Raw genomic sequence first — 25,825 nt, forward strand, 5'->3', positions numbered from 1 at the left:
CATAACCCACTGGAGCTGCCCATGCGTTCCAGCGGTATGACCTTGTTGGCGAGTAGCAGAGAGCCTTTCGCCGCCATCTTGGCTGCCTGAGCCGCGGAGCGGACAGCTGCCAAGAACTTGCTGCCGCCGTGATGTTGCAGATACTGCAATCCTCTGGCACCTACGACTTCTTCGACGGAGTCGAGGATGGCGTCAACCGGTGTTTAAGCCGGCACATTGAAGAGAAAGTGCTCACTGGGCTTTCGTTGGGCGTTGCACGGGCCCTGGTCTGTCCATGGCAGCTTCACCTAAGCAACCACGACGCAATGCGTGGTACCCAGGCTGATGACACGTATGAAAAAGATGAGCCGAGAACAAAACGAGGTCATCCGGGAAAAGAGCGAAGTCAGCCGGGGTGGCTTACAAGGGGCTCAATGAAAATACCGAGCAGCATGCTTAGCAACCAGCAAATTCGAAACTCGCGTATTCTGGCCAAAAGTGTGCGACAAATATCGCAAATAAAACACTGCTCTGAAGAATTACAAAAACAAACAAAAAAAAAACTAAGAAAAGAAAAATACTTTCTCAATGCGTAGCCGCTGCATTGGTACAGCGATCGGATGTAAGAGGATTCTTGAAAACAGAGAACAACGCGATACACAGGCGGAAGAGGCCAGACAATCTTAAACGAAATAAGCATAATAAAATGAATACGACAAATAGTTTTGGCTATAGACGGGAAAAGAACTGTGCAGTGCTAAGTAGGTCCCAGGACTGTGTAGGTACGTTCAATGGGACATGACCAAGCATGGACACAGTATACATAAAAAGCCCCTGGTGATATGAATCTACGTTGATTATTAATCTCGCCCGCGTCATGCATCGCAGTGCAGGCGCGCTTAGCATATTTTGTGAAACGGTTCCGAGGAGCACAGCTTCGCTTGCCACATAGTACTAGAACCAAGGCCAATATTGGGCCACTTAGGGCCGACATCCACTGGAATAACATAGGCCCTCCATCCAGTACTCGTAGGTCGGATTGGTAACGAATGATGCTATCGGTATATGTATTTCCAGCGCTTCGGGAGAAACAAAAGGTATCGAGCGTCATTTGCGAAATGTTTCGAGCCCGTACGTGTAACGCAGAGCCATAGTTGCCATGTATATATTGTTACAGTGCATCAAAGGTATATATATATATATATATATATATATATATATATATATATATATATATATATATACATATAGCCTGAGTGCACATTGGTACAAGCCTGTGTAAATGTAAGGAGTCTTGTGTCGCTCGATTTGGCTCGACGGTATCGTGAAATGCATGTATAGCTGCAGAAATAATAGCCGCCGAGATAATGACTGTTTCCATTCGGATGCGTTCCATCCTATAACGATCGGGCGAGTTGCCCGGGCAATAATCGCTCCTAGATCATTATTCTTCCAAAGGCGTCGCATTCGCTGTGCCACCAGAATGCCAATCCTCGTACTTTGCATTGTTTCTCCCCTGAGCTCCCAGCTCCTCACATGCTGACGATGATGAATGGACTCGACCATTTTGGAGTGGGCGCTTGATGCCTATGTGCTTGCTATTCCAGACACTGTCAAAGCCAACATGTTGACGAATTCGCCACCGTCTCAGCTCTGAGTGTCCTCACAGTGCTGCCATACGGCCTCTGTTATTGTTAGTAAGGCGAAAGAAAGCCTTAGGTGTCTATGTTGGCTGTACCCTTGACGGTGACCTTGGCGAAACAGCGCCGTGACGAATAATGGCCGACGCCGCAAAGAGTAAATACACGTCTAAAGATGCTCTGATTCACGTCACATTTCTCGGGAAGGTTCCTGTAAATAAAGTAAATCAGTGGTCTTGCAAAAAAAAAAAAACACCGCATATCCACGGGGTGAATGATGATGAGTGGGCGAAGCTCCGGAGGGAATCATCGGTAAACCGTGAATCTTCCGTGTAATTCGCCCAGTCTCGCCGCACTAAATCGAACGATTGACTTCCACCAATGACACGCGCCATATGTGACGTCATTCCTATTTTATAACAGCGCCCTTCATTATAATTGCACCCTCTCCCGCTTAAGGGGACGCTAGCACAAACGCGTTAGAAACGTGCAGTACTCTCTAGTAAGGGGGAGAGGCCACAGCGTCTTACGCAGCCGTTTACACATGCCGGAACGTGCACCGCGTTTGCCGACGCCATCACATGACTGCTGAGAGAGTATAACCCCCGTATTCATAAACGCTCCTCGACTTGAACTTGACTTGCCACCGCCTTCAACGCGTTTCGAACGCGCTGCCCAAGGCGGTGGCAAGTCAAGTTCAAGTCGAGGAGCGTTTATGAATACGGGGGTAAGGCGGAGAGGCCACAGCGTCTTACACCAGCTTCTTACACGGGCCGTAACGCGCTAGCACAAACGCGTTAGAAACGCGCAGTCTTTCGTTAATGTTGGGTATTTATTGTCATCGTGATGCGTGTGTCCATGTGCGCTTCGTGGCGTAGTGGTTAGCGCCGCGCGTTCGGAAGCGAGGGGTCCCTGGTTCGATTCAGCGCTACGGACACAACTTTCGGAATTTTTTTTCTTCATAAAAGTAGACGTGGCTACCTACTACTACTACATACTACAGAGAGGGACAGACCCACACCCTAAGGAGCTTCGCCCCTAAAAATTTGGCAAATTTTGGTCTGGATGCGAATGTGTCGCGCACAAAATCGCACTCATCGTTCGCTACAGCCTTGGCGCATGTCTGCTGCTTGAGCGGCGAGCGGCGTACGTGTGGTGGTTCGCTGCGTTACCTGACTGACCTAACACAGACTCGACAACGTCTCACGCTTGAACCTTCACTAACCTCGGCGTCCGTTTGTCACGCCTAACATGTGCGCGTATTCCGAAACCTCCGCAGCACACGCAACCAAAACGAGCCGACTAAACACTACCGATTGCTTATCGCGCGACTAGGGCGTCCTTCGACTCTATATTTTTTTTATGAAAAAAAAATTTTTCCGAAAGTTGTTCCGCAGCGCGGAATGGAACCAGGGACCCTTTTCCGAACGCGCGGCGCTAACCATACGCCACGAAGCGAATGGACACACGCACCAGGACAATAAATATCCAACTTCGAAAACTGCGCGTTTCTAACGCGTTTGTTAGCGCGTACGGCCCGTGTAAAAGCTGGGTGACGCTGTGGCCTCTCCGCCTTAACCCGTATTCATAAACGTCCTAATGGGCAGCGCGTTCGAAACGCGTTGAAGGCGGTGGCATCAAGTTCAAGTCAAGGAGCGTTTATGTACGGGGGTTATACTCTCCGCACATGTGAGCTCGGCAAACGCGGTGACAGTTCCCGTGTATACGGCTGCGTAAGACGTTGGCCTCTCCCCATTCAACGCCTCCTAAAAATCTGGGAGGCGGCCTAGAGAGTACGAAACGCTTTTGTGCTGCCTTAACAATGCAATTATTAGGGCGCGTTATAAAATAGGAATGACGCAATGGCGCGTGTCATTGGTGGAAGCATCGTTCGATTTAGTGCGGCAGGTTTCAGCCATGTGCCCACTCATCATCATTCACCCCCTGTTTTCTTTTTTTTTTTTTTTTGAAGACCAGATTTACTTTATTTCAGGAACCTTCCCGAGAAATGTGACGACAGCTTTTATACTTTTGCGGCGTCGGCCATTTTTCACGGCGCGTTCGCCAAGGTCCTTACAGCCAACATAGACACCTAAGGCTTTCTTTCGTAACAAAAAAGGCCCACTGTGAGGACACTCAGACTGACGAGTGGATTTGCAATGTTGGCTTTGACAGTGTCTGGAATGCAAGCAGCATGCTTCGCAAGAAAATTCAAGCAGCATTTAGACAACAATTCTGCAAACATCCAGGGAATCTTTGGGGGTTGTGTAAAATCGCCTTTAGCTGACACCGATGCCACCGTGGCTCCATCGTTACACACGGGCTGAAATATTTCGCAAATACCGTACCTTTTGTCTCCCGGGGGGTTTTATGCGCCTAAACCAGTTACGATTATGAGCCACGCCGTAGTGGAGGGCTCCGGATTAATTTTGACCACCTGGGGTTCTTTAACGTGCACTACAACGCAAGCACACGGGCGTTTTTGCATTTCGCCTCCACCGAAATGCGGCCGCCGGGGCCGGGATTCGATCCCGCGACCTCGTGCTCAGCAGCGCAACGCCTTAGCTGTGTGAACGAAAGTAATATGTACACTGGAGCCGTGGCCTAACACAACCCAGGCTGCTAGAGACTCGGGGAGATATAAATTGGACCACGCACGCACGCACGCTGCATAGCGCTCATAGTCAGTTCACGCCTCCCAATATGTTTCTTTGCTCGTGGATCGGACGGCTGTTCGCAGCTCGCAGCACTCACTAACGCGATGTCGCTGCTGGCATTGCTGCACTCGCCTGTGTCATAGGGGCGTGCCTAGTGTGTCTAGCGCGTGTAAACTATATATATATATACACAAAAAGGTCATGCCACCCATCACGCTCACGAGTGTTGAGCCGCATAAGCGGTGAACGACGCTCACACCCTCTGATAAAGAAACATAGCGAGTGGTGAACTAGGAGCGCTGCAATGATTGCATGCCTGATCCGATTTATATATAGCTAAACCCTCAAGCTGCTTGAGGGAACTGCGGTGAAATTCGGCCACGGCTCCCGTATTCCGATCACTTTTGTCCGCACCTGTGTGTCAGGCAGTTGTGCTATATACTAAAGGGGACGTGTCGCGAGCTGTGTTCATTATCTACGTTTACTTGTAGTTGTTTGGTGAGTCACGTGACCGATCAGTCTAATTCCGCCGTGCACAGCTAGGGGCCATGCCTCCTGCTAAGAAGAAGCGGGGCGACTGGAAGAAGGGCGACTGGAAGCAGTGGTGTCGTAAGAAGTGCAGCGTCAGGCTGGTGCTGGGCTACGTGGCGCCCCTGCTCCTGACGCCGGCGGCAGTCGCCAACAGCAACGTGAGTACCCCGACCACGTGACTGCAGTGCTGCCAACGATCCCTATAGGGTTTGGCAGGCTTGAGCGCGCCCTGTTTACCTTTGCTTCCAATGGAGAGTTTTCGCGGCAGAAGCACATGACACTTCTATTCCTTCCTTTGATATCCCTGCCGCGTCCCCTGAGTACATACTAGCCTACGGGAGACATTCCCCTTGGCCTATCTCGTCCAAAAATAGTCTAACGCACCGTTGACGTATTAGCCCAGACGTATGCTGGGAAGTATACATAGATGCGAACTGCCGTGGAACACCACCATGCAGCTCTGGTGGTAACTCCTCGTAAAGGTATGTAACGGATGCAAGCAAAACGTTTATCTGTGTGACAAGACTGCGTTCCACTCGTATGAGAGCGCAAACATGTGATCGCCGGGACATAATGATCATTAGAAGATATTGTAGTGTTATTCCGTTCTTGAAGAGAAACAGTCGTGCAGCGAAGGAAACTTTCTATAGCGTCTTATGGTCGATCACACCGCCCCAAGAATTCGCCGCTGGCTATTATGCTGTTGCTGGCATGGAGATAGGAAAAGTTAGGAGAGAGCCAGCACGCATCGGCCCAACACGTGATCATCACGTCAGAGTGCGTGGCAGGTTTTAGTGCTCTGGCTCTACAAGCAGAGATACGAAAGTGCACCTAAACAAGTGCTGCATCGGATAAAAACTACCGGAAACCAAACTTTCTCAGCCAATACGCTGTCTCAGAAGTCATGTGTTGCGCCTATACACTACGAGGGAAAAAAAGTGACGAAAATGGCTTCATGGAGAGTTGGCCTGTCAAGGCTGGCAGCGTGACGTAATGCTCTCTCCTGGTTTATTTCCTTCCTCCAAGGTAACGCGTCGTGGTGGCTTAGCGGCTATGTCGCCGCGTTGCTGAGCAAGGGGTCAGGAGATAAAATCCCGGCCGCGGCTGCTGCATTTTGCTGGGGGCCAAATGCAAGGACCGCTGTGTCCCGTGCATTTAGGGCACGTCAAAGATCCGCAGGTAGTCACAATCAATCCGGAGCGCCTCTTAACGAAATAGTGGTTTTGCTACCTAAAACCCCAGAATGTATTTGTACTTTCTTCCTCCATGGTTTCTGGGTACGTCACAGCTATGCTGACGCGTATATAGATATAACTTTACGTATGGTCTTTCGATTTGGCTGCACTTACAGTAGTAGTTCAGATGGTTCCGTGAGAGTGCAGCGTAAGTTCAGAAAGTTCAAGTGGAGTGCCAACACTAGCGCGCTGCACGTATATTTCCTATATGAAAAGTGCAAGCCTTGTCGTCTGCTCGATCGGCACGTTTGGCGGATCGTTGGCACCGTTATGACCGCAGCGTTTTCTCTCGTCACCGTCTCGTCATCTGGATGTTTTCTGCCTTGATCCACTCCCCGTAGTTCGATAGTTATTTTGCTTATAAGTGCGCTGCGTACACAAACAAGGTTGCGGCCGCAGCCGACGTGTTCTGTTTGGACGCGGACAGGTCTGCTTGCTGGTCTGCGGGTGATTGCGGATACCTGAGAAAAAAACCCGTGATCCCATTAGCACAGCAGAAAACAGTACCCGTTTCCTTTCCTCTGTGTCGTTAAAAATACTTTTTTTAAGCGAAGCTTGTATTGCCTAGCAAGTGTCGGCAATGGTGGTTGGTGGTGTCACGCTAAAACCCTATCGAAAACCTATCGATAACTCGCGTCTCGTTCACTTCGTATATACCAAAATTGCCATTGAAGGGTACGAATGTATGAATAGCATGACTGAGAGGTCATGACATCAATAACATCACTTGCTCGTCAGTTACGTCACGATTAACGATAATAATCACGTGTTGCACATACCCACATTGGATATGCCGGTATGAGCCAGGGACAAGAAAGAATGAAAGAAGGAAGGAAAGAAAGAAAGAAAGGAAGAAAGAAAGAAATCACGTGGGGCGCATACCCGCATTGGATATGCGGGTATGACTCAGGGATATGCGGGTATGAGCCAGGGACAAGGAAGAAACAAGGAAGGAAAGAAAGAAAAGAAGGAAGGAAAAAATAAAGAGAGAAGAAAAGAAAGAAAACCCCGCTGCTCCAAGAGTAGAGGGAAAGCTGCGCCGGCACCGAATCACTTGACGCACACAACCAATCAGGGTCGTTTGGTGTGTCGCAGGGAGGGAAAGGGAAGGAAAGGTAGTTGGTGCCCGCTCCGCCGGGCTTCCCTCGCCTCAGATCAGTCTCGGCGACTGGTTGGGAAGGCCTCGCGTGGTGCGTACCGCCGAGGAGCAGGCTGCGCGTTTAAGCAACGGCGCCACGAACTCGCTCGGGAAAGGGCTCGCCGTCGACTTGCCGATTCTAGCTTGGGGGCTTCTGAAGCCCAGACGAGACGTCAGTGAAGAGCCGCGGACCCCGAGTGGCGGGAGCACGATGTTGAGACCACACGTCAAAGAACAGTCGAGTTTAGGGTAAACGAAGCAAAACGCCTGCGACAGCGTCATCTTACCCTTCAGGAACCCGACAACGGTGGTGCACGCCTCGTAACTACGGGAAAATAGTAGGTCAGGTACACACACGACGAGCTTCGCTACCCCTCTTTTCTTGACAGGAGAAGGGCTCTGAATTTTCGACACACAAAAACTGATAAATTTTGCCCAAGACGATCCTTCTGTGGAATGAGTCCTGACTGCATAGATTGCATTGCGTGTGTGACCGCTAGAAGCAGTATGAAAGAGGTGCGCCTTATGCTTATCGTAGCGCCTGAATAATTTCCCCCATTTTCGACTTCGTAAACACGTTTTCGTGTCTTAGAAACGAGACGTCGCCATTAGGCATAGCAAAAACGTCTCGCCGAGTGCCGTTGATGCAAATAAAGCCGAAAGCTGGCGGATACCGTCTGCTCGAAGCTCTGACGCTGCACTTTGACTGCACCTCCAATCCAGCAAGTGCAGGCCGTTCGTGAACTCGCCGAGAACTCGGCGTGTACCCTCGCAAACAAAGTAGGAAAGTGCAGAGGCTGCGTCCTACAATGGGAAAACGAATAGGAAACTGCTGCACTCAGTGGCGTAGACAATCATTTTTCACGAGGGGGGAGAGTGGAGCATGCACTTGACCGGAAGAAGAGGCCTAGCAGAAGCGTGTTGTCGCACGCAGTTTTATGACAGATACCATGATACCAAGGACTTTCAGAGCAGCGAGCACGTGTCCGGTGTCAGTCCCGCGCATATCATCATCATCCTCCTTATGTACCTCGTTGGTCTCTCCCAGCGATCTCCAATCGCCTCTGCCATGCATGCAAATTTCCCAATTTCCTCACACCACCTAATTCTCTGCCGTCCTCTATGCGCTTCCCTTCACTTGACACCCATTCTGTAATTCTGACAGAATACCGGTTATCCACCCTACGCATGCATGGCCTGCCCAGCTCCATTTCAATGAGATGAGCATTCTTTGGGGACTTCACCCACCTTGCGATATGACGCCCGTATATCTAACCTTTTTCACGCCAACTTGGGACACGGGGTATATGCCATTGCGTGTGTGACCGAATAGACAACAACTTGCACCGCTGGGTATCGATCTGACCATTCTTGTTCAGTCGCCACAAAATGGGTATATGCCACAGTTAAAAAATATATTTAAAATTTATCCGGTGCTCGACTCATTAGCCAGCTGCGTCACGAATGCGCGTGGCCTGCGAGGAAACAATTCTCAGCGTTCTCACGCACCGGCGCGCCACGCATCTCGGAGTCCGCTTGCGGACTTCGTGGTGGCACTGCTAGATGGCGCAGCGTGTCCAAAGCGAAGCGCGATGGAGGAGGCCGGGCACTCCAAGTGCCTCGTCAAGCTCTTTAATAACGACTCTGCAGTTGACACATCACAACTTCGTCTCTGCATCGTCACTTCCATCATTATAATCATCACAATAATAATCGATAATAATCATCATAATGTATAAAACATATTGTCACGTGGTAGTGACGGTCAAGAACACAGTAGCAAAACTGTGAATGGCGAAACTAACTGTTCAGTGGGCGAACCTGCGCCCAGAAAAACAGGCGGCTACACTCAAAGCACAACGATAGCGGCGGACACAGTCGGCGATCGTTGAAAATCTGGTATGCCGGTGAAGCGTGTCGGCTTTTATGCAAGAGTCATCGAAGATTATAGAGTAATCGCTGGTGCACGCGTGTGTTACAGAAAGCACTACACAATTCGCGTCGCGCATACAATCACATTACACAAGCTTCGGTGACAACAGAAAACGGATAGAACCATCGATAACACTTCGAGTATGTTCCAATCATGCAGGGCGCGTCTTGCGCTAAGCCGCCTAAGCGATAACTTTACTGTGTTAGTGGGTGAAATGCAGCCCCGCGAAAGGATAAATAAGTAAACGTGTCAATATAATAATCAATTACGTACCCATCATAATAAATAATGCTAGAAATTGCATTAAGGTCGCCAATCATCTGAAAATTAAGGATGGATGCGCCACCATTCCCCCCCCCCCCCCCCCCCCTCTTAATTTCAACTAGAATATCGGCTACCCCCATTTGCTCTCCAATCCACGCTACTGACCTTCCTGTACCTAACCTTTAACACATGTTTCGTTCCGTCGCTCATTGCGCGGTCCTTCTCAAAATTATTCGCTAACCTCATAAAGTTTCTGTCTCATATGTATCACAACACACTGTCTCGTCGTAACAACAATTACCTTTCCTTGGTGCAGCATTTTTTTTTTTTTTGCCGCTACCTCTATAATGACTCGATGACTCACGCGCATATACCCTTGGAGACTAATGGCTCCAGTGGGGTTCTTGTTCTGTTTCCTGCAGATGGTGTGGTGCCTGTCGGTGGGTCTGCTGATGGTCGCGTGGACTCTTTTGGGCACGGTGCCGGTGCCAATCACCTGGCTGCTCCCCTTCTTCGTCCTTCCCCTGGCTGGCGTCACCTCCGTCTCGGACCTCGCCGACATGTTCATGGAGGTGAGGGTTCACGTGACCATGGGCCGCTCGTAGCCATCGAAGTGGTTGACCGGCCATCCACAGACATGGCGATATTCAAATCATGTAGCTTATAGTATCATACACTGTTGTAAAGTTAGTCGGCGTCACCATTACCACAGGTGCGGTAAGATACATAGAAGACACGAACCGAGAGACGGGTGGCGCCGCCACCATAAAGTTCCTGAACGATCTCTTCGTGATGTCACAAGTTTTATCGGCATACATTCGGAGCCAGTTAATTGCTTACTAATGAAGATAAAGAGATGTGCATCATTTCATCATAAGCAGGAAATCAGCGTAGTAACTTTCGCGCGCTTTCCCTACACACACAAAAAAAGAGAAAAAAAAAACGATACCGATATATGCAAAAATACCGTGACGATCGTGATTTCACTATGACGTCTTTCGATGGTGCGCTATGGGCTGGGAAATTCAGTAGAGGAAATTCGGGCTTCATTTTCTCCGCTAATAAGAAAACTTCCTCTGTCGAACAAATGCACATAGGATTTTGAAAGAGTTATTCTAGCAAAATAGACTGAATTATATAGTTCGGCGAGATAAAGAGAATGAGAAAACAAGAGAAACCAGGTCGGTAAACGAGACCAACCAACCAGTCCGTTAAATTTATAAAAGTCATTACAGCGCCCGCAGGTAGCTTTCTGGGTTGATGAGTTAACCCATGCATTCAAGATCTTTTTTTCTTTCTAAAGGGTCGACCATTTAGTTAGCCGAGCGCACTCCTAAGAGACTGACGTTGCACGTCGAAGCAGGTGCAGAAGCAATGGAGGTCTCGCTGGATGGTATATGTCAAAGTTCCAGTAGTCGCATATATAGGGGAGTCAGTCATTCCACTGAGGAAGAAGCACGAATTTGCGAAGACTACCTCAAGTTGTAGGCGGCACAACAGCATGTGTGTCGCACCGCTATAGGGCTTGCGGTAATCGCAACTGCATCGACGGATCAGTCACAAAGAAGTGACGGTTGAAATACTCCGGCGTTTTCCGAAGAGCCAGCGGGATGTCGCTAGCAATTCGGCTAAGTTCCTAAGATGCGTCTATTTTTGATAATGGGATGAGCATGGACCGAGCGTTATTATGGGTGGATGGGGTACCTTCGTCAGCGCGAAACTCAGTTCGGCAGTTCATTTTGCGGTTATCTTAATGCAATTGGCGGGGATTCATTTAAGACGTAGAAATTAGCGGCGTCAACCTTTAGCGTGTCTCGAAACTGGAACGCTTCAAATATTTGGCTTCAGGTCGTCCTACGTACATTGGGGACAATCGACAGGCTGTTTCTGTTAAATGTCTGGTTGTCTAAATCGCATAATTGCTCATCTAATTAATTTTTTTCGAGACATATTAAAATGTATGTTTCTGTGTTATGAGCAATCCCGGCTGTAATTATCGCACATTGTGAGTGTAAACAGCCCGGACAAGCTATAGCTGTGAAACAACGCTGTGGTGCGTACCTTTCTCATATGCGTCACCCGACCTCAGCAGCCACATTTACCAACCCAAAAAAAGGAATAGTTATAATAACCAATCGCTGTGTGCAATGCTGAGGGAAATGTTCCGTTAGCCAGGCGAACACAAGGGAAAGAAGACGTGAATGGTCACAGGCCTCTCTGTTGTTCTCTTTAGTCGCAAGAGGTGTCCTCTACAGTATACAGATAATCACTACGCTCAAAGTACATGTTCTTCTGAAGGCATATAGCACGAGACATTGCATGACAGTTCGGCAACATACGGTGATTGTTTTAAATGGAATAGCTTCCTTTGCCTCTTTGCCTCATGTATCATGACATGCCTTTCTGCATCATGAATTTGCCCCCTTTCGCCCGTTTTAGGGGTGGGTCGGTGGTCGATGGTCGCACATGAGGGAAGGCGCCTATGCAAATTGCGCGGGATCTCGCGCAGCCAAGTTGAGGGACGCGTTCTTCGCCGAACGCCAACTTTATAGTTCTTTGATACGCACGTGCAGTTGCGAGACAACTTTGATGTGCCTGATGGTTTACATGCGCTAGTGAAGTGGTCGGCCAAGGAACATGTTCGTTCGTTCGGGCTATTGCTTACATTGAATATCATCGTGGATGGTTACTGCGCATTTTTTTTTTCGACATTTAGTGTTAAATGCGAATCATTTCTTCGCGAACATTTGCCACATTGAGAGTATCTATCTATCTATCTATCTATCTATCTATCTATCTATCTATCTATCTATCTATCTATCTATCTATCTATCTATCTATCTATCTATCTATCTATCTATCTATCTATCTATCTATCTATCTAGCCGCCTACGTCTTGGCGCTCTCATGGTCGTTTCGTTAACTCGGTATGTACCAAAATTGGCATAGTATGACAAGAGTGTATGACGAACATAAATGATAGGTCATGACATGAATGTCATGACATGGTTGTCATGTAGGTCATGAAACAGCCACCCACGGCGTGGTGATCTTATGGTCGTTTCGTTAACTTGGTAGGCTCCCCGCACACTGCTTCGCATAACATCGGTTCCCACAAAGCATGGGATCTGCCGGCTTTCAACAGCGAGGCTGTTTAAGCCAGCCGTAATTTGTGGTGCGTGCCAAGGGGGAAACTGCCGCGCCGTATCCATGGCAACCCGGAGGAGGAGCTCGCCAGCTCCCTGTCTTACCGACCCCCGTCTCTCTTCTCTCCGCGGCGCGCTGAGCCAGAAAAAAAAAAAAAAAAAAAAAAAAAGGAAAGGCGAAAGCTGGCACTAGGCCGCGCAAAGCTCAAGACACAGCGAAGCTGGCCGATTGATATCGAGCGGCTAACCTCCAACGCGTTCGGCGTCGGCAAGCAGCAGCGTTCTTGGCACTGTGCCAACCTTGGTTAGCCTGCCTGCGTTTGTGGCATGCCAGGAACGCTGTCGCTCGTAAGCGCCCGACGTGTACAGCGCTAGTCACGCGAAATGTCGCCAACGCGTTCGGCGTCGGCAAGCGACAGCACTCTTGGCACTGTACCAACCTTGGTTAGCCTGCCTGCGTTTGTGGCATGCCGGGAGCGCTGTCGCTCGTAGGCGCCGACGCGTCCTGCGCTAGTCACGCGAAATGTCGCGAAAGGGAAGGTACCTCCGAAAACGATCGCTCGAGAATACCTTCCTACATGCGTAGTTAAGTTAGACCAAGTTAAGACCTAGCAGCAACCAAGTTAAGACCTAGCAGTAGCAGCCAGTAAGTTTCGCTGTGCCTAAGCTTTGCGCGACCGAGAGGTAAACTTGCCCGTTTTTTTTTTTCTTTTAACCCACTTCTGTCCAATTTTTCAACACTTCCTGTCTGTTTTCTTTTTGTGCATGTATGTAAATATGCTTTAGCACATGATTTGACACTATCTGCGTTCAAGTGGCTCGCAGCATAGTTTCCTACAAAAATTACCAGGGGGAATTGTGACGCGAGTGTCTAGGGCAGCTGCAAGCAGGGCGGTTAAATCAGGATTGGAATGATGGGTATGTAGTGCACTCATTTCCCTAAACTTCGTCTTTCCGACTTCAAACGGCTTTGTGACCTTAAATTGATCAATTTGAGTAAAATAGTGGGCTATAATTGAGACCATTCGCAATCATTGTGCGTGTTCGCAGGGACTCATTACACCTTGCAGTGTTTATAAAACTATATGGCTGCTTACAAATTTTGAAAGATAAAGATGAATAAAAGAACGCCGCAAGAATGTCTGAAGTCACTAGCTCGAAGCTCAGACAAACCCATGGTTTCCATGGTAACCGAACGATTTTGCCTGCCTACCTGGTACTTCTGGCTTCAAACAGCTTCTGGAGTTTGTAAACTCGTCCTTTTCAACCAAAGTACTGCGTAACAAATAAATAAACATTATTTAAAATTTTCGACGGCAAGATTCGAACAGAGGACTTCTAAGTACAGAATCCCGATATTGAAACCATTACGCCATGGACGCGTGCATCGGTAAGCTACAGAGAACGCCCGTATGAATTTATCATACATAAGCCGGGCAAGCCAGCGCCTTGAGACGCTTGGCGCGTTTCGCAATGGCCACCTCCACAAGCGTTGCAATTAGCGATTGTGCGTGTTGGCAGCGTCTGCTGCACTTGAAAGGTATAAATATCTCTGAAAATTTACGAGAATGGAAGGCACATAAAGCGCACTAAACAAAGCCACAAGAACGTCTGTATCCACAAGCACGACGATCAGACAAAATCATCGTTCCCGTCATTTCCATGGTGGCTGAACGATTGCAGCCACAGAGTGCCCTCTAGTAATTATTGTAGGAAACTCTATGCAGGCGATATATCTTGCTTTGTACTGCCAGTGTATATAGTGCCAGTGCAAGTGTAGCTTCCGCGGCTGCCGTATGTTGACGAATCTCAGAGGCCACGAAGCGTCGCGTACGTCAACGCGGGATAGGTTTCAGCCATCTGCATGGAAGAGCAACAACGAAAGCTTTTCTTTCCCTTTTTTTTAAGTAAGAAGACCCACGCTTTTGACGGGTTGCTTTGCAATTTAACTTGTGTAGCACGCTTCGCGAAGAAATTAAAGAGCCTTTAGACAAAAAAAAAAAAAAAAAAAAATCGGGCAGGCAGCCAGGTAATCTTTGGGGGCTGTGTAAAGTAACCTTTAGCTGACGACGATGCTACGTTTGGCTCCATTGGCAGTACATTGCCCGAGTACGAGGTCTTTAGCAATAGATAAAGCGGTGGGACAAGGTTATTGCGACAGTGTGGAAATATTATGGTGATTATGGAATCGGGGGTCCAAGGCCTCGTCAGGCTTTCTCGCCTTTAGTCTTTGCCTCCCGCAGGCAAATTTTATATTCTTCGTGCAAAATAAACATGTTTGATTTGATTTTTGTCTACGAATTTTTCAGAAAAAGAAAAATATGCGCTTTACAAGAAATTGACTCGCCATCCCGGCACTGCCGCAGTGGATGTCCAGCGGAGGTGTTGCAAAACCACTGCACTTCCTGATGGCTGTATGAAATGTTTTATTACCTTAGATTAATGGTAGTGATAATCGCTTTGTGGTCTTGGTCGTTCCTCGGGAGCCCAAGCTCTGCGTGGCCTACCCATAGCTATGCTGCAACGGGAGTGTCCTTCGTCCTTCTGGCTTCAAACGGCCTCGTGACTTTGTAAGCTCTTCCTTTTCAACAAAGTCATCATCAGCATATATTTGTGTCCACTGCGGGAAGAAGGCCTCTCTCTCTGCGATCTCCAATTACCCCTGTCTTGCGCTAGCTGATTCCAACTTGGGCCTACAAATTTCCTAACCTCACTACCCCACCTAGTTTTCTGCCGTCCTCGATTGCGCTTCCGTTCTCTTGGTATCCATTCTGTGATACTAATGGTCCAACGGTTACCCATCCTAAGCATTACGTGGCCTGCCCAGCTCCATATTTTTCTCTTAATCTCCATTAGAATGTCGGCTATCCACGTTTGCTCTCTTATCCACACCACTCTCTTCCTGTCTCTTAACGTTAGGCCTAACATTTTTCGTTCCATCGCTCTTTGTGCGGTCCTTAACTTGTTCTCGAGCTTCTTTGTTAGCCTCCAAGTTTCTGCCCCATATGTTAGGCACCGGTAGAATGCAGTGATGGTACACTTTTATTTTCAACGACAGTGGTAAGCTCGTCAGGGTTTGGTAATGCCAGCCGTATCTACTCTAACCCAATTTTATTCTTCTGTAAATCTCACTCATGGTCAGGGTCCCCTGTGAGTAATTGGCCGAGATAAACGTACTCATTTACAGACTCTAGAGGCTGACTTGCGATCCTGATTTTTTGTGCCCTTGCCAGGCTATTGAACATTATCTTTGTCTTCTGCATCTTACTCTTCAACCCCACTCTTATACTTTCTCAAGGAAGTACTGTGTAATAAATAAATAAACATTATTGCAAATGTTGGACGGCAGGATTCGAACAGAGGACCTCTAAGTACAAGAGCCCGATATTGAAACCACTATGCCACGGACGCACGCATCGAGAAGCGGCATAGAACGCCCTTACGAATTTCTCGCGGGCTAGTCATCAAATATATGGTTCGCTGTCCCGTTTTGCGCTTGTTCTTTAATGAAACGAATGCTATGCTGTATGTTGTATGCGTGATTCCAAAGAATGTACGCACTTTTCGCTTCAATTTGCTGTGTGCTTGAAGCCGGCTTCACATCCGCCGCGGTTCGGCTCGGTATTGCACTACCTCCCGGGTCGGCCCACATTTTTGCCCACGGACAGTTTCGCTGTAATAAATGAAGCTATAGCGGAACGAATAGCTGGGAGTGTTGGCGCATCTTGAGAAGCTATGGTAACAGCGTACAAAGGACGTAGGGTACATAGGCACTATACTGTACACGGGAGCAGACACGCAACCGAGTTTTTTAACAGCGAAGCTGTTTAAGCTGGAGGTAATCCGGTGGCGTGCGCAGAGAAACTCCTCCGCCTGGCGATGACGTCACGGGCGTCGCTTAGCAACGGAGCGCCACCTCATCGCCGCCGCTCGCTCCGACTCCGCCGCCGCTTAAACTAGACTTAAACCGCCGCTCCCGCCACAGCACCACGCAGCGACGCCTTGCCTAACCTCCGCAGCATTGCCGCTCGCTCCTCCGCCGTAGCTCTTCTTAGCTCCTCCCTACATCCGGTATTTAGACACACTTTGCCTCCTGAGTTTGCGCCGAGCACATGGGTCGTCTGAAGAAGATCGTCACGCCCGAAGAAGAGGAGGAGCGGCGCGAAAAGCGCCGCGCTGACACTCGAAAGGCACACCGAAGACTTCGCACCGATCCAGAGTTTCGTACCAGGCCCACACAACGATCATTTTCTCTTTCTCTCGCCCATAGCAAGTTGTGTTACAATCGTCGATCGGTACAACGCAATCATATGGTTCCCATGAACGCGTGTTCTGCAAGCGTGGGTGGAAGCCTAGTGGTTATGACACTCGCCTTCGGACCGTGGGTACCACGGTGCAAATCCCGCCTCGCCAAGAAAGTTAAAAAAAGCCAAGTTAAAGCTAAGAGAGAACCAAGCTAAAGCTAACGAAAAGGCCAAGTTAAAGCTAGCAGAGAACCAAGTTAAAGCTAGGGAAGGCCCACAATCTTCGCTTTTTGCTCAGACTTCGCACCAATAGTGTGAAGCTGCCCCCATTTTTTTTTTTATTGTGAAAGCGTCCATATATATAAGGGAGGTGTGGGTACCGGCGTATGTTTGCAAGAAGCAAACATTCTGTGCTGCAGTCAGACTATATGCTCGGCTACCCGTTGAGGCATACTACATTATAAAGAATGAAAACACCAGCATAAGAAGTCAATAATGCTGCATGGCACTGCCGTTTTGTACCTTGATGCATGATTAGCAGGGTGTACTTAATTTGTTGGCTTTTCGCATTGCCAGACGCATATCCGTATCTTTATATACTGTGTGCTTCCCTCAATGAAAAAAAAAAAAGAGTGCAAATACCACTGACGACAATTGTCAGTGTAGACGAATAGCCCGAGCGAGCAAGCGACCGAATGTTCGAACATTTTCGTTACCGAGTCCGACCATCGACCGCCGACCATCGACCAACCACGAAAACCGGCGAAAGAAGCAAATAAAGTTATTCGCTTTAAAATCTATTTGCGAGTCGGCACCCTTTTGTGTCATTCGTATTTTGTGTGCTGCTACTATAGTTTCCCAGAATAGAAACACGCATGTTTTCGCTTTTTTCTTGGGTAAATTCCCAGGACAGCCTGGTGATCCTGCTGCTCGGCATGAACTTGCTGGTGGCCGCTGGCGAGGAGACGGCGCTGTGCTCGCGAGTCGCACTATACGTGATCGACGCGTTCGGCCTGCGCCTGCGCGGCATCCTTCTCGGCATCACGGGCGTCACCTTCCTGTCGGCGCAGCTCCTGATGGGAGGCTCCGCCACGCTGCTCATGTGCGCCGTCGTCGAGGCCACCATGTTCGAGCTGCAGCACGACCTCATCGCTGCGACCATCGCGCACGGCAGGCGCCGAAACGTACGCCGCGTATACAGATGGATAAATCAGCATGCGTGTGAGGGAAACGGTGGGAGAGATATCTGAGAGGGTACACAGAAATAACTCGGATGTTTTCACAATTATTCCTTTCGAATCTATTAAGCGCAATCGCTGCGCGTACAAGGCATCCCCGAAAGTGCGCCAAGCACGGTACGTCATAGTTTAAGTGTTTATTTTTTTTTATTGGTCGCGAGGGCCAACATGGCAAAGACTGGCACTGCCGTCGGCGTGACGTAGCGTAAGGGATCACGAGGAAGCGGCGTCCGCTCTGGCGGCGTCGGAAGTAGATAGATATAAGCAGAGCTCTGAACGAATGGTTTTGACAATTATCCGCTCTGTGGTTGTTCACCAGCGTTGCTATTACAAATAGTTAACTTCCTCCGAAGGACACCAGGTAAATAAAATATGAATCTCGCATAATGCATGAAACCAGGAAAAAAAAAACACCGCATATCCACGGGGTGAATGATGATGAGTGGGCGAAGCTCCGGAGGGAATCATCGGTAAACCGTGAATCTTCCGTGTAATTCGCCCAGTCTCGCCGCACTAAATCGAACGATTGACTTCCACCAATGACACGCGCCATATGTGACGTCATTCCTATTTTATAACAGCGCCCTTCATTATAATTGCACCATCTCCCGCTTAAGGGGACGCTAGCACAAACGCGTTAGAAACGTGCAGTACTTTAAGGGGAAGAGGCCACAGCGTCTTACGCAGCCGTTTACACATGCCGGAACGTGCACCGCGTTTGCCGACGCCATCAGCGTTTATGAATACGGGGGTAAGGCGGAGAGGCCACGGCGTCTTACACCAGCTTCTTGCACGGGCCGTGACGCGCTAGCACAAACGCGTTAGAAACGCGCAGTCTTTCGTTAATGTTGGGTATTTATTGCCATCTAGGTGCGTCTGTCCATGTGCGCTTCGTGGCGTAGTGGTTAGCGCCACGCGTTCATAAGCGAGGGGTCCCTGGTTCGATTCCGCTACGGCCACAACTCTCGGAATTTTTTTTTTCTCATAAAAGTAGACGTGGCTACCTACTACGACGACTGCTACTACAGAGGAGGGACAGACCCACACCCTAAGGAGCTTCGCCCCTAAAAAAACAGCAATGCTTTAGTATTTCTTTGAAACGCTTCTAATTAAACCACTGGAAAGTTTCGCCGCATATTGACCCCCCCCCCCCCCTTTTTTTTTTTTCGCTGAAACATTGCAGATAACGGTAGTGTATATGACATTCTGGAACGCTTGAATGAGTAACCTTCTAAAAAGGCTGCAAATAACGTACAGAATAAACATTTATCGCTCGTCACGCACAATATGTTTCCTATTTGAATCATGTTTATGCAAAGTGCCTCGCACTGTTCACCGAGAAGGTCGGGAAAACCGACTACACGCAATGCATGAAATTGTGCTAGTTTGCAAGTTCAATCTTTTCTCGTACGTCTCGTATAACGCATATAATCATATAACGCATATAATCAGCCTATACAGTTCGCACGTTTTGTACACTTCATCCGTGCACGTTTTGTGCACTTCATCCGTACACTTCATCCCTATTTGCCCTAATTATAAAATCTCTGTATTTTGTGGGTGCTCCCAGGGAAGCGGGGAAACTTAGTAAGCGTCTCACATAACGCTCTAAACAGGCCGAAAACGAGGGTCTAGCAATTTTTATTTAACCCTTAATTAACACACGCACTTCACACTTTGCTTGCGTGCCGCCGCTAATATGCCCCACACGTCTTCAGAATGAGTGAGTGATCTAGCTTTTTTTTTAGAAAACTATGAAAACATGCATGTAACATTTTTCAACGCTTCTTTAGTCGCATTAACAGCTCCACTGTAAAAAAAAATTCATGAAGACTTACAAATAAGACTATAGAAATGAGGAGGGGAAATATGTACGATTACACAAAAGCGTTGCTATTTGAGGCCCGAGCTGGTGATCTAAGGACAAAAACATACCGGAGCAAATATGGACCACAGAATGAGACACGTTTCCGCTGCACCAAAAGTCCGGAGACTACTCAGCGTGTCGTAATGGAGTGCTAAGATATTCACCCGGCAAGACATGCAGCGAACGTCCGCCTTCCAGAAGCGCTGGCATTTAAAGCGGTTGGAAGAATTAACTGGTGAGCGGTCGAGAAAAGGAAGAGACGTTTAGAATATCGGTGCGAAAAAAAGTATGGGAGATATTGACCGTGCACGCCGATGATCGTTAACAGGCGTAGGCGACTGTACCATATAGACATAGAATTTTAACGAAGAGAAGAAGGATCAACTAGAGATTGGGAAAATGCTAGACTGCATATATGTATGGTGGCGCAATACCTGGTTAGCTCAAGCAAGCTGGGTGACTGTTTGTCGCCGCCCCGTTTCGAAGGTGGTGCCAGTAGAAGTCGTCATCGTCAACTGCCGCCAACGCCTCCAGTAACCAGGTGTAATCCGCAAACTGCAATACGTTTACGGCCGAGCAAAAACTCTTTGGAGCAAAGAAATAAACCAGGAGTATATATACGGCATTACGTTACGCAGCCTGCCTTAACAAGCAAACTCTCCTTGAAGCCACTCTCATCGCTTTTTCCCTCGGCCCAGCACGTGACCTGTGAGACACAGCGTATTGGCCGAGAACGTTTGGTTTCCGGTAGTTTTTAATCGATGCGCACTTGTCTAGCTGCGCTGCTGTAGCTCTGCCCGCAGAGCGGCAGCACAGCAAATTGCCGCCCGCTCTGACGTGACGATCACGTGTTTAGCCGTTACGTTATGGCTTCAGTCGCGTCGCGCGATGCTCGCTCCCAATAACGTTTCCTTTCTCCGTGTATATATACAAACTCTTTGCTAATCGCCTCGGGCGCAGGTGCGCACCACCGTCGGCGAGGACGTGGTGATGACGCCCGTGCACGTGATGATCATCTCGCCCCGCAAGACGCCCTCTAGCGGCAGCTCCATCGACGACGATGACGAAGAGGACGACGACACGGACAGCAGTGAGGACGACGAGGAGGGCGAGCTGCGGCCCCGCGTCCTGGTGCCCTCCATCGCGCCCTTCGACGCCCGAAACCCGGGCGCCTACTACCAGCTGCACGGGAGCGTGCCCGACGGTACGCGTGCCGTGTTTTCGCGCGCGTTTCCCGCACCGGCAATTTGGGAAGCTTGATCAACAATGTTAGGGGGGGGGGGGGGGGATGTTTTTGTGCGGCAATCCAAAGGGCAGTGAGAAGTTGGTATGCGCGTTCAAAAGGGTCACGAAACACATTTTCCTAAAACCTGAGCAGCACGATGGAATGAGTGCGATGGCTTTCCGTGAACGTTATCCCGAATAATTTTTTTGAAAGGGCCTGATTTGTACGGAGTGTGTGTATGTGTGTGTTTGGTTGATTGATTGATTGATTGTGCCTTTACACGTGGCAACTGCTCTCAACATAGACACTTGAGCACTCAAGCAAGCGAAATGTTGTTCACCTCAAGCCTTAGGACACTTCGTGCAGTTGGTGTTTTGTTGCCGTTGCTCGCCATTGTCGTCAAAACCTGGTAGCCATGCTCTGTGTTGTAATTACTTTGTCTTCTCATTCCTTTCCTTCTTCTCATTCAACACAGACCCGAGATACATCGTTGGCATGGACGCCGTCATACCAGAGATTGACCAAAATGCAGATCCCAGTAAGACCTGCCTGCGTTCATATATATATATACAAATTCACCTGTCTTTATTACTTTATCGGTAGGTGTAGCGATGCATGCCTCTATAGTTCTTCTGAGTAACCTTTAAGCAAGAGTTTCGTCAACCAACCAGTGGCAAAAAGCGCCATATAAAAAGTATACACAGGCTTTACATATTCTAGGGAAGGTCTGAAGACTGCTTCCCGTGGACTTAAGACCACGCGACTAAGTCTGTCTCTGTCCGTCTTGTCGTCCGTCTGCCTGTCTTGTCTTGTCGTCTGCCTGTCTCTAAGCGAAGTCTTTATTCAGTAAGTTTTCTGCAATGCAGGTAATCTAGAAGTATATTAGCAACAAACAGCCCAAAGGTATAACATAGTTTCTGACGTCTTTTATCTGTATACACAAGTCGTATATCTTGAATACGAAAGGAGGGAGGTTTGTGAAAAGGCACGAATGTTTAGTTGAGTTCACTATAAAATCTACGGAATGTGTAAATATTGCAAACTTTTAAATGTAATTCTTATGTAAACTTTTATAATGCAACTAAGGTTCAACCTTAATTTTGCTATATTATACGTACGGGGGGGTGTCCCAACTATCATGCACCAAGATTTAAAAATATGCATATGCCACGTAGCTATAGACAGAACCAAGATAATGTTGCTTGCCGTCGCATGAAGATACTCAGATAATTTTTCGCGTTCCGCCTAATTACATAATCAGACTTAATTAATCAACTTTTCAAATATTATAGTTAGATTAAGAGCGTCAATGCGAAAATTGTAGAACAGCATGAAAAACTCCCGATACAGCTTTCTGTTGCTCAATATGTGCCACATAAAAGTGTTTTTCCGAGCGTGAATGAAGCCCGCGAATACACGCAAAGTCTCTCGAGCGGCCAGTCGCGCGGCAATGCACTTACCCGCTGGCGTGAATGTGTCGGCAGTGGCTTAATCATAACGCAGGTACCTTGATCGTCCTTCTCTCTATATATTTTTTTTTTGCGACAGTGGTGCCTTGCAATAAAGTAACGTTTCTCACACGTTGAAGTTGCAAGCACAGCGTTACAAAAAGACATGTCGCTATCGCTCTCGAAGTTTCGTCTACGTCTGTCCGTATTACGGTGTACTCTCATTATGAAGAGGTCATCGGGAGAAGAAATGGATTTCGTTGTAAGTGACAGTTCATTAAACATGATAGGTACGTTCTAGGAGGGTATACTGTAGCAATGCGGGAAGTGCATTCGTGCAACAGTCCGGATATACTGGTCAAACCTACGCTGACCGCGAGATTCTGATGACAGTCAACAGCTGCTTCGATCACGTGATGCAGCCACGGTCCTGAGGAACTTCCAGCAGGTGACCACACAATGGAGGCTCTAAAGGGAGGGTGGGGGTGGATAGTTAAGGGGGGGGGGGGGGGGGCGTCCAACCCCCTAAATTGGGCTACAATTTTGAATCAATGCCCAGCGCTATACAGTTTCGACTAGTATTCTTACACCATTACGATACAATACACTGAGACGGAGTAAATTTACGACTTGTAATATGAAGTTCGCGTTTCCTCACAGACGCGCCGAAGAAGAACCCCATACTGAAGCATCGAAACACGTCCAAGATGTTCCTTTTGGAAGCGCAGTGAGTACTCCACCATTATTTTACATTACATTACCATAGCCATACGAGCGCGAGAGCTGCGGTTAATTCAGAATTCACTACTGTGCAAGCGCATTTTACAATGCCTTGTGTTGCTTATGGTCTGTTCGAGTCTCAGCAAAAATCGGCAGCATCGGTGCAGATTATCAAGATGCTGCAAAAGCCCTGCGCTAAGCTCGTTAACGTGCTCTTCATACAGACGGAATAATGTGGCTAGGTTCCCTAACACACACACACACAAAAAAAAAAACTAGCAACAACAACAAAGAAATACAGGGCTGAATATGTTGCATGAATTGTGATAAGTGGAATGACTTCAAATTCCACGACAGACAAATAAAAACGCGTGACTGTCGTGGCCAGTAGCTTTCGCTGTGTCATAGAATTAGCACTATGACTTGCATTTTATTCTGACAACTTATGGCCCCACCTCTACTGAAAGGTTCCATATGTGCACTCCAATAATTCCATATGTTTCCCGTACAATTCTTGCGGATATTGTACGGAGTTTATATAGAATTCGTACAGATTTCATAAGAATTATACGGAAAACGTATGGAGTTATTCGGAAGGGTACACGGAAGGTTTCAGTAGGTATCGGAAACCTATTTATACGCTGGAAGTCGTGAAGCACCGTTTATTGATTTATTGTTACATGAGATGAGATATTCGTTCAATAGTTCTGACAGTCGTATTAGAACAGAAAAAAAAAAGTATCTCAGTGCTTTCTAAATGCTTTTTAATGCGCTCACCGTGGAATATGTGCAGACAAGATCGGAATTTCCTTCGTTTTTGGTCGGATTTCTCGTTTAGAATGCAACGACAAGACTTGGTCTATTCAAAAATTAACTGGTCAGGGTTTTTTTTTTTTCAGCGACCTTAGTGGTTTAGAGATCACTCCCCGGAATTTTATCAGCAAGTTAACTTGCTGTCAAAGGTAGCCTGCCTTCAAGACGCGGCCGCTTTGCAATTTGTGATAACGTTTGCCGCAGTGGGGAAAAAAAATTTCTCTGGTTTTAATCATTTTCACCAGCACCGCAAATAAAGGCTTGGGCGCATGCGAACGACACAGAACTATACGCGGCATGATACGCTCCTTATGCATGTCTAATAAAGGCAGGCGCTGATCCCGAAGGTTTTCATAGCACGGGCGTTAAAACTAAGTCGCTACAGAGATTTATCGACCAACGATACTGCTGGAAAGTTAAGCAAATAAGATTTTTGCATCAAGTTACGCAGACAAGCCGCATTTCCTGGACGTAGACGACCAAAGCTGATGATCTGACTTATCCGAACGATGCCATGCCACACAGGCACGTGCGCACGTTAATTGCCCGCGAGAAAGTAAAAACAAAATAAAGCGTGCCCAAATTTACACATCTTCCGCAAGATCCCTTCACATGTTGAGACTAACTAAAGGCCGTCGATTTACGATTACGCTTTGCGACGCGCATGAATGGCTGCATTAGTCGCGTACCGGATGTCTCAGCTAACACTTTCAAAAATGTTTAAAGGTTGCCTGTGGCAGATAGCACAATTCTAGTTCATGAGCTGATCTACTCGAAGAGGTGGACACTATACTTCCACAAAAAATTGAAATGCACAATCGACTAATTAAGAAAACCTTGCTAATTAAATTTTGGACTAGTTACCGTACGGCCCATATTACAATTTACAAATTCTAGCCGTGGAGTACGCAAGGCGCATCCAATTGGAACGAATTCTCAGGAGGACACCAGTTTCGAGATATTAATTCCCGAACTTCGCGGAGAAATGCATTGGCATTCCTGTTACTTCTGTGCTTCAGTGCGTAATACGACGCTTTGTTCAGAAAGTAACTATGCAACGTCACCATTCCCCGGTTGGCGTGGCGGGAGATTATAAAGGTATTCGGACCCTTCAAATGCAATTTTCTCGTAAACTAGGTATTTTCGTTGCACGAAAAGAGCGTCGCGAGGTTTCTGGAATGGTATTCAAACAGTCCACGTCGACTTATTATTTGCCTTTTGTGTCCCTTTAAGCCTAGAAAAATCATGTTAAAGGAACACTAAAGGAAAATATTAAGTCGAACTACATCGACAGATTATTCGCCTAGAAGTCTATCATCGTTTTCTGTGTGCCATATATCACTTTGTTGCGTAGGAGCCAGCCACCGAATGACCCCCTGCGCTTGCTCCTTCATTTGAACCGCCCGTGTCAAAGTGGACGAGTTGAACGTAGGGTTCGAGTGACTTTCCTTTAAGCCGCTCTTTATAAATCAGCCAGTGCTGACGTCACATGAGGGGTGCCATAGCGAACAATAGGTGGCACCACTACAATTTCTCGTTTTCGTAATTTTATCGCTTACAAAATCTCTGTTCTCATTACGGATGCCGAATATGCCTTATTATAGAAGCCTAATCTTTCAATCTAGCTTGGTCTCACTTTTTCATTTAGTGTTCCTTTTAAAGGAGACTGGCACATTTAGTGTACTCAATATGACGTGAGCGAAAGACGAGGCGAGGAAACAGTCACTAAGAAAGCACGCGGCTATAG

At 47.8% G+C, this 25,825-nt stretch overlaps 1 protein-coding gene across 1 annotated transcript in view; it reads left to right on the forward strand.

Annotated features, from left to right (window-relative positions):
- Positions 1-4,824: 4,824 nt before the first annotated feature.
- LOC119459482 (solute carrier family 13 member 4-like) overlaps positions 4,825-25,825 on the forward strand; it is a 47,718-nt gene continuing 26,717 nt past the window's right edge. The window contains exons 1-6 of the mRNA XM_037721238.2: positions 4,825-4,965; positions 9,800-9,949; positions 17,676-17,951; positions 20,833-21,076; positions 21,573-21,635; positions 23,206-23,272. Of these exons, the coding sequence (XP_037577166.2) occupies positions 4,825-4,965; positions 9,800-9,949; positions 17,676-17,951; positions 20,833-21,076; positions 21,573-21,635; positions 23,206-23,272 (941 nt within the window). The remainder of the gene's footprint in view (positions 4,966-9,799; positions 9,950-17,675; positions 17,952-20,832; positions 21,077-21,572; positions 21,636-23,205; positions 23,273-25,825) is intronic.

This window comes from Dermacentor silvarum, chromosome 7, assembly GCF_013339745.2.
Source record: "Dermacentor silvarum isolate Dsil-2018 chromosome 7, BIME_Dsil_1.4, whole genome shotgun sequence".
Lineage (NCBI taxonomy): Eukaryota > Metazoa > Arthropoda > Arachnida > Ixodida > Ixodidae > Dermacentor > Dermacentor silvarum.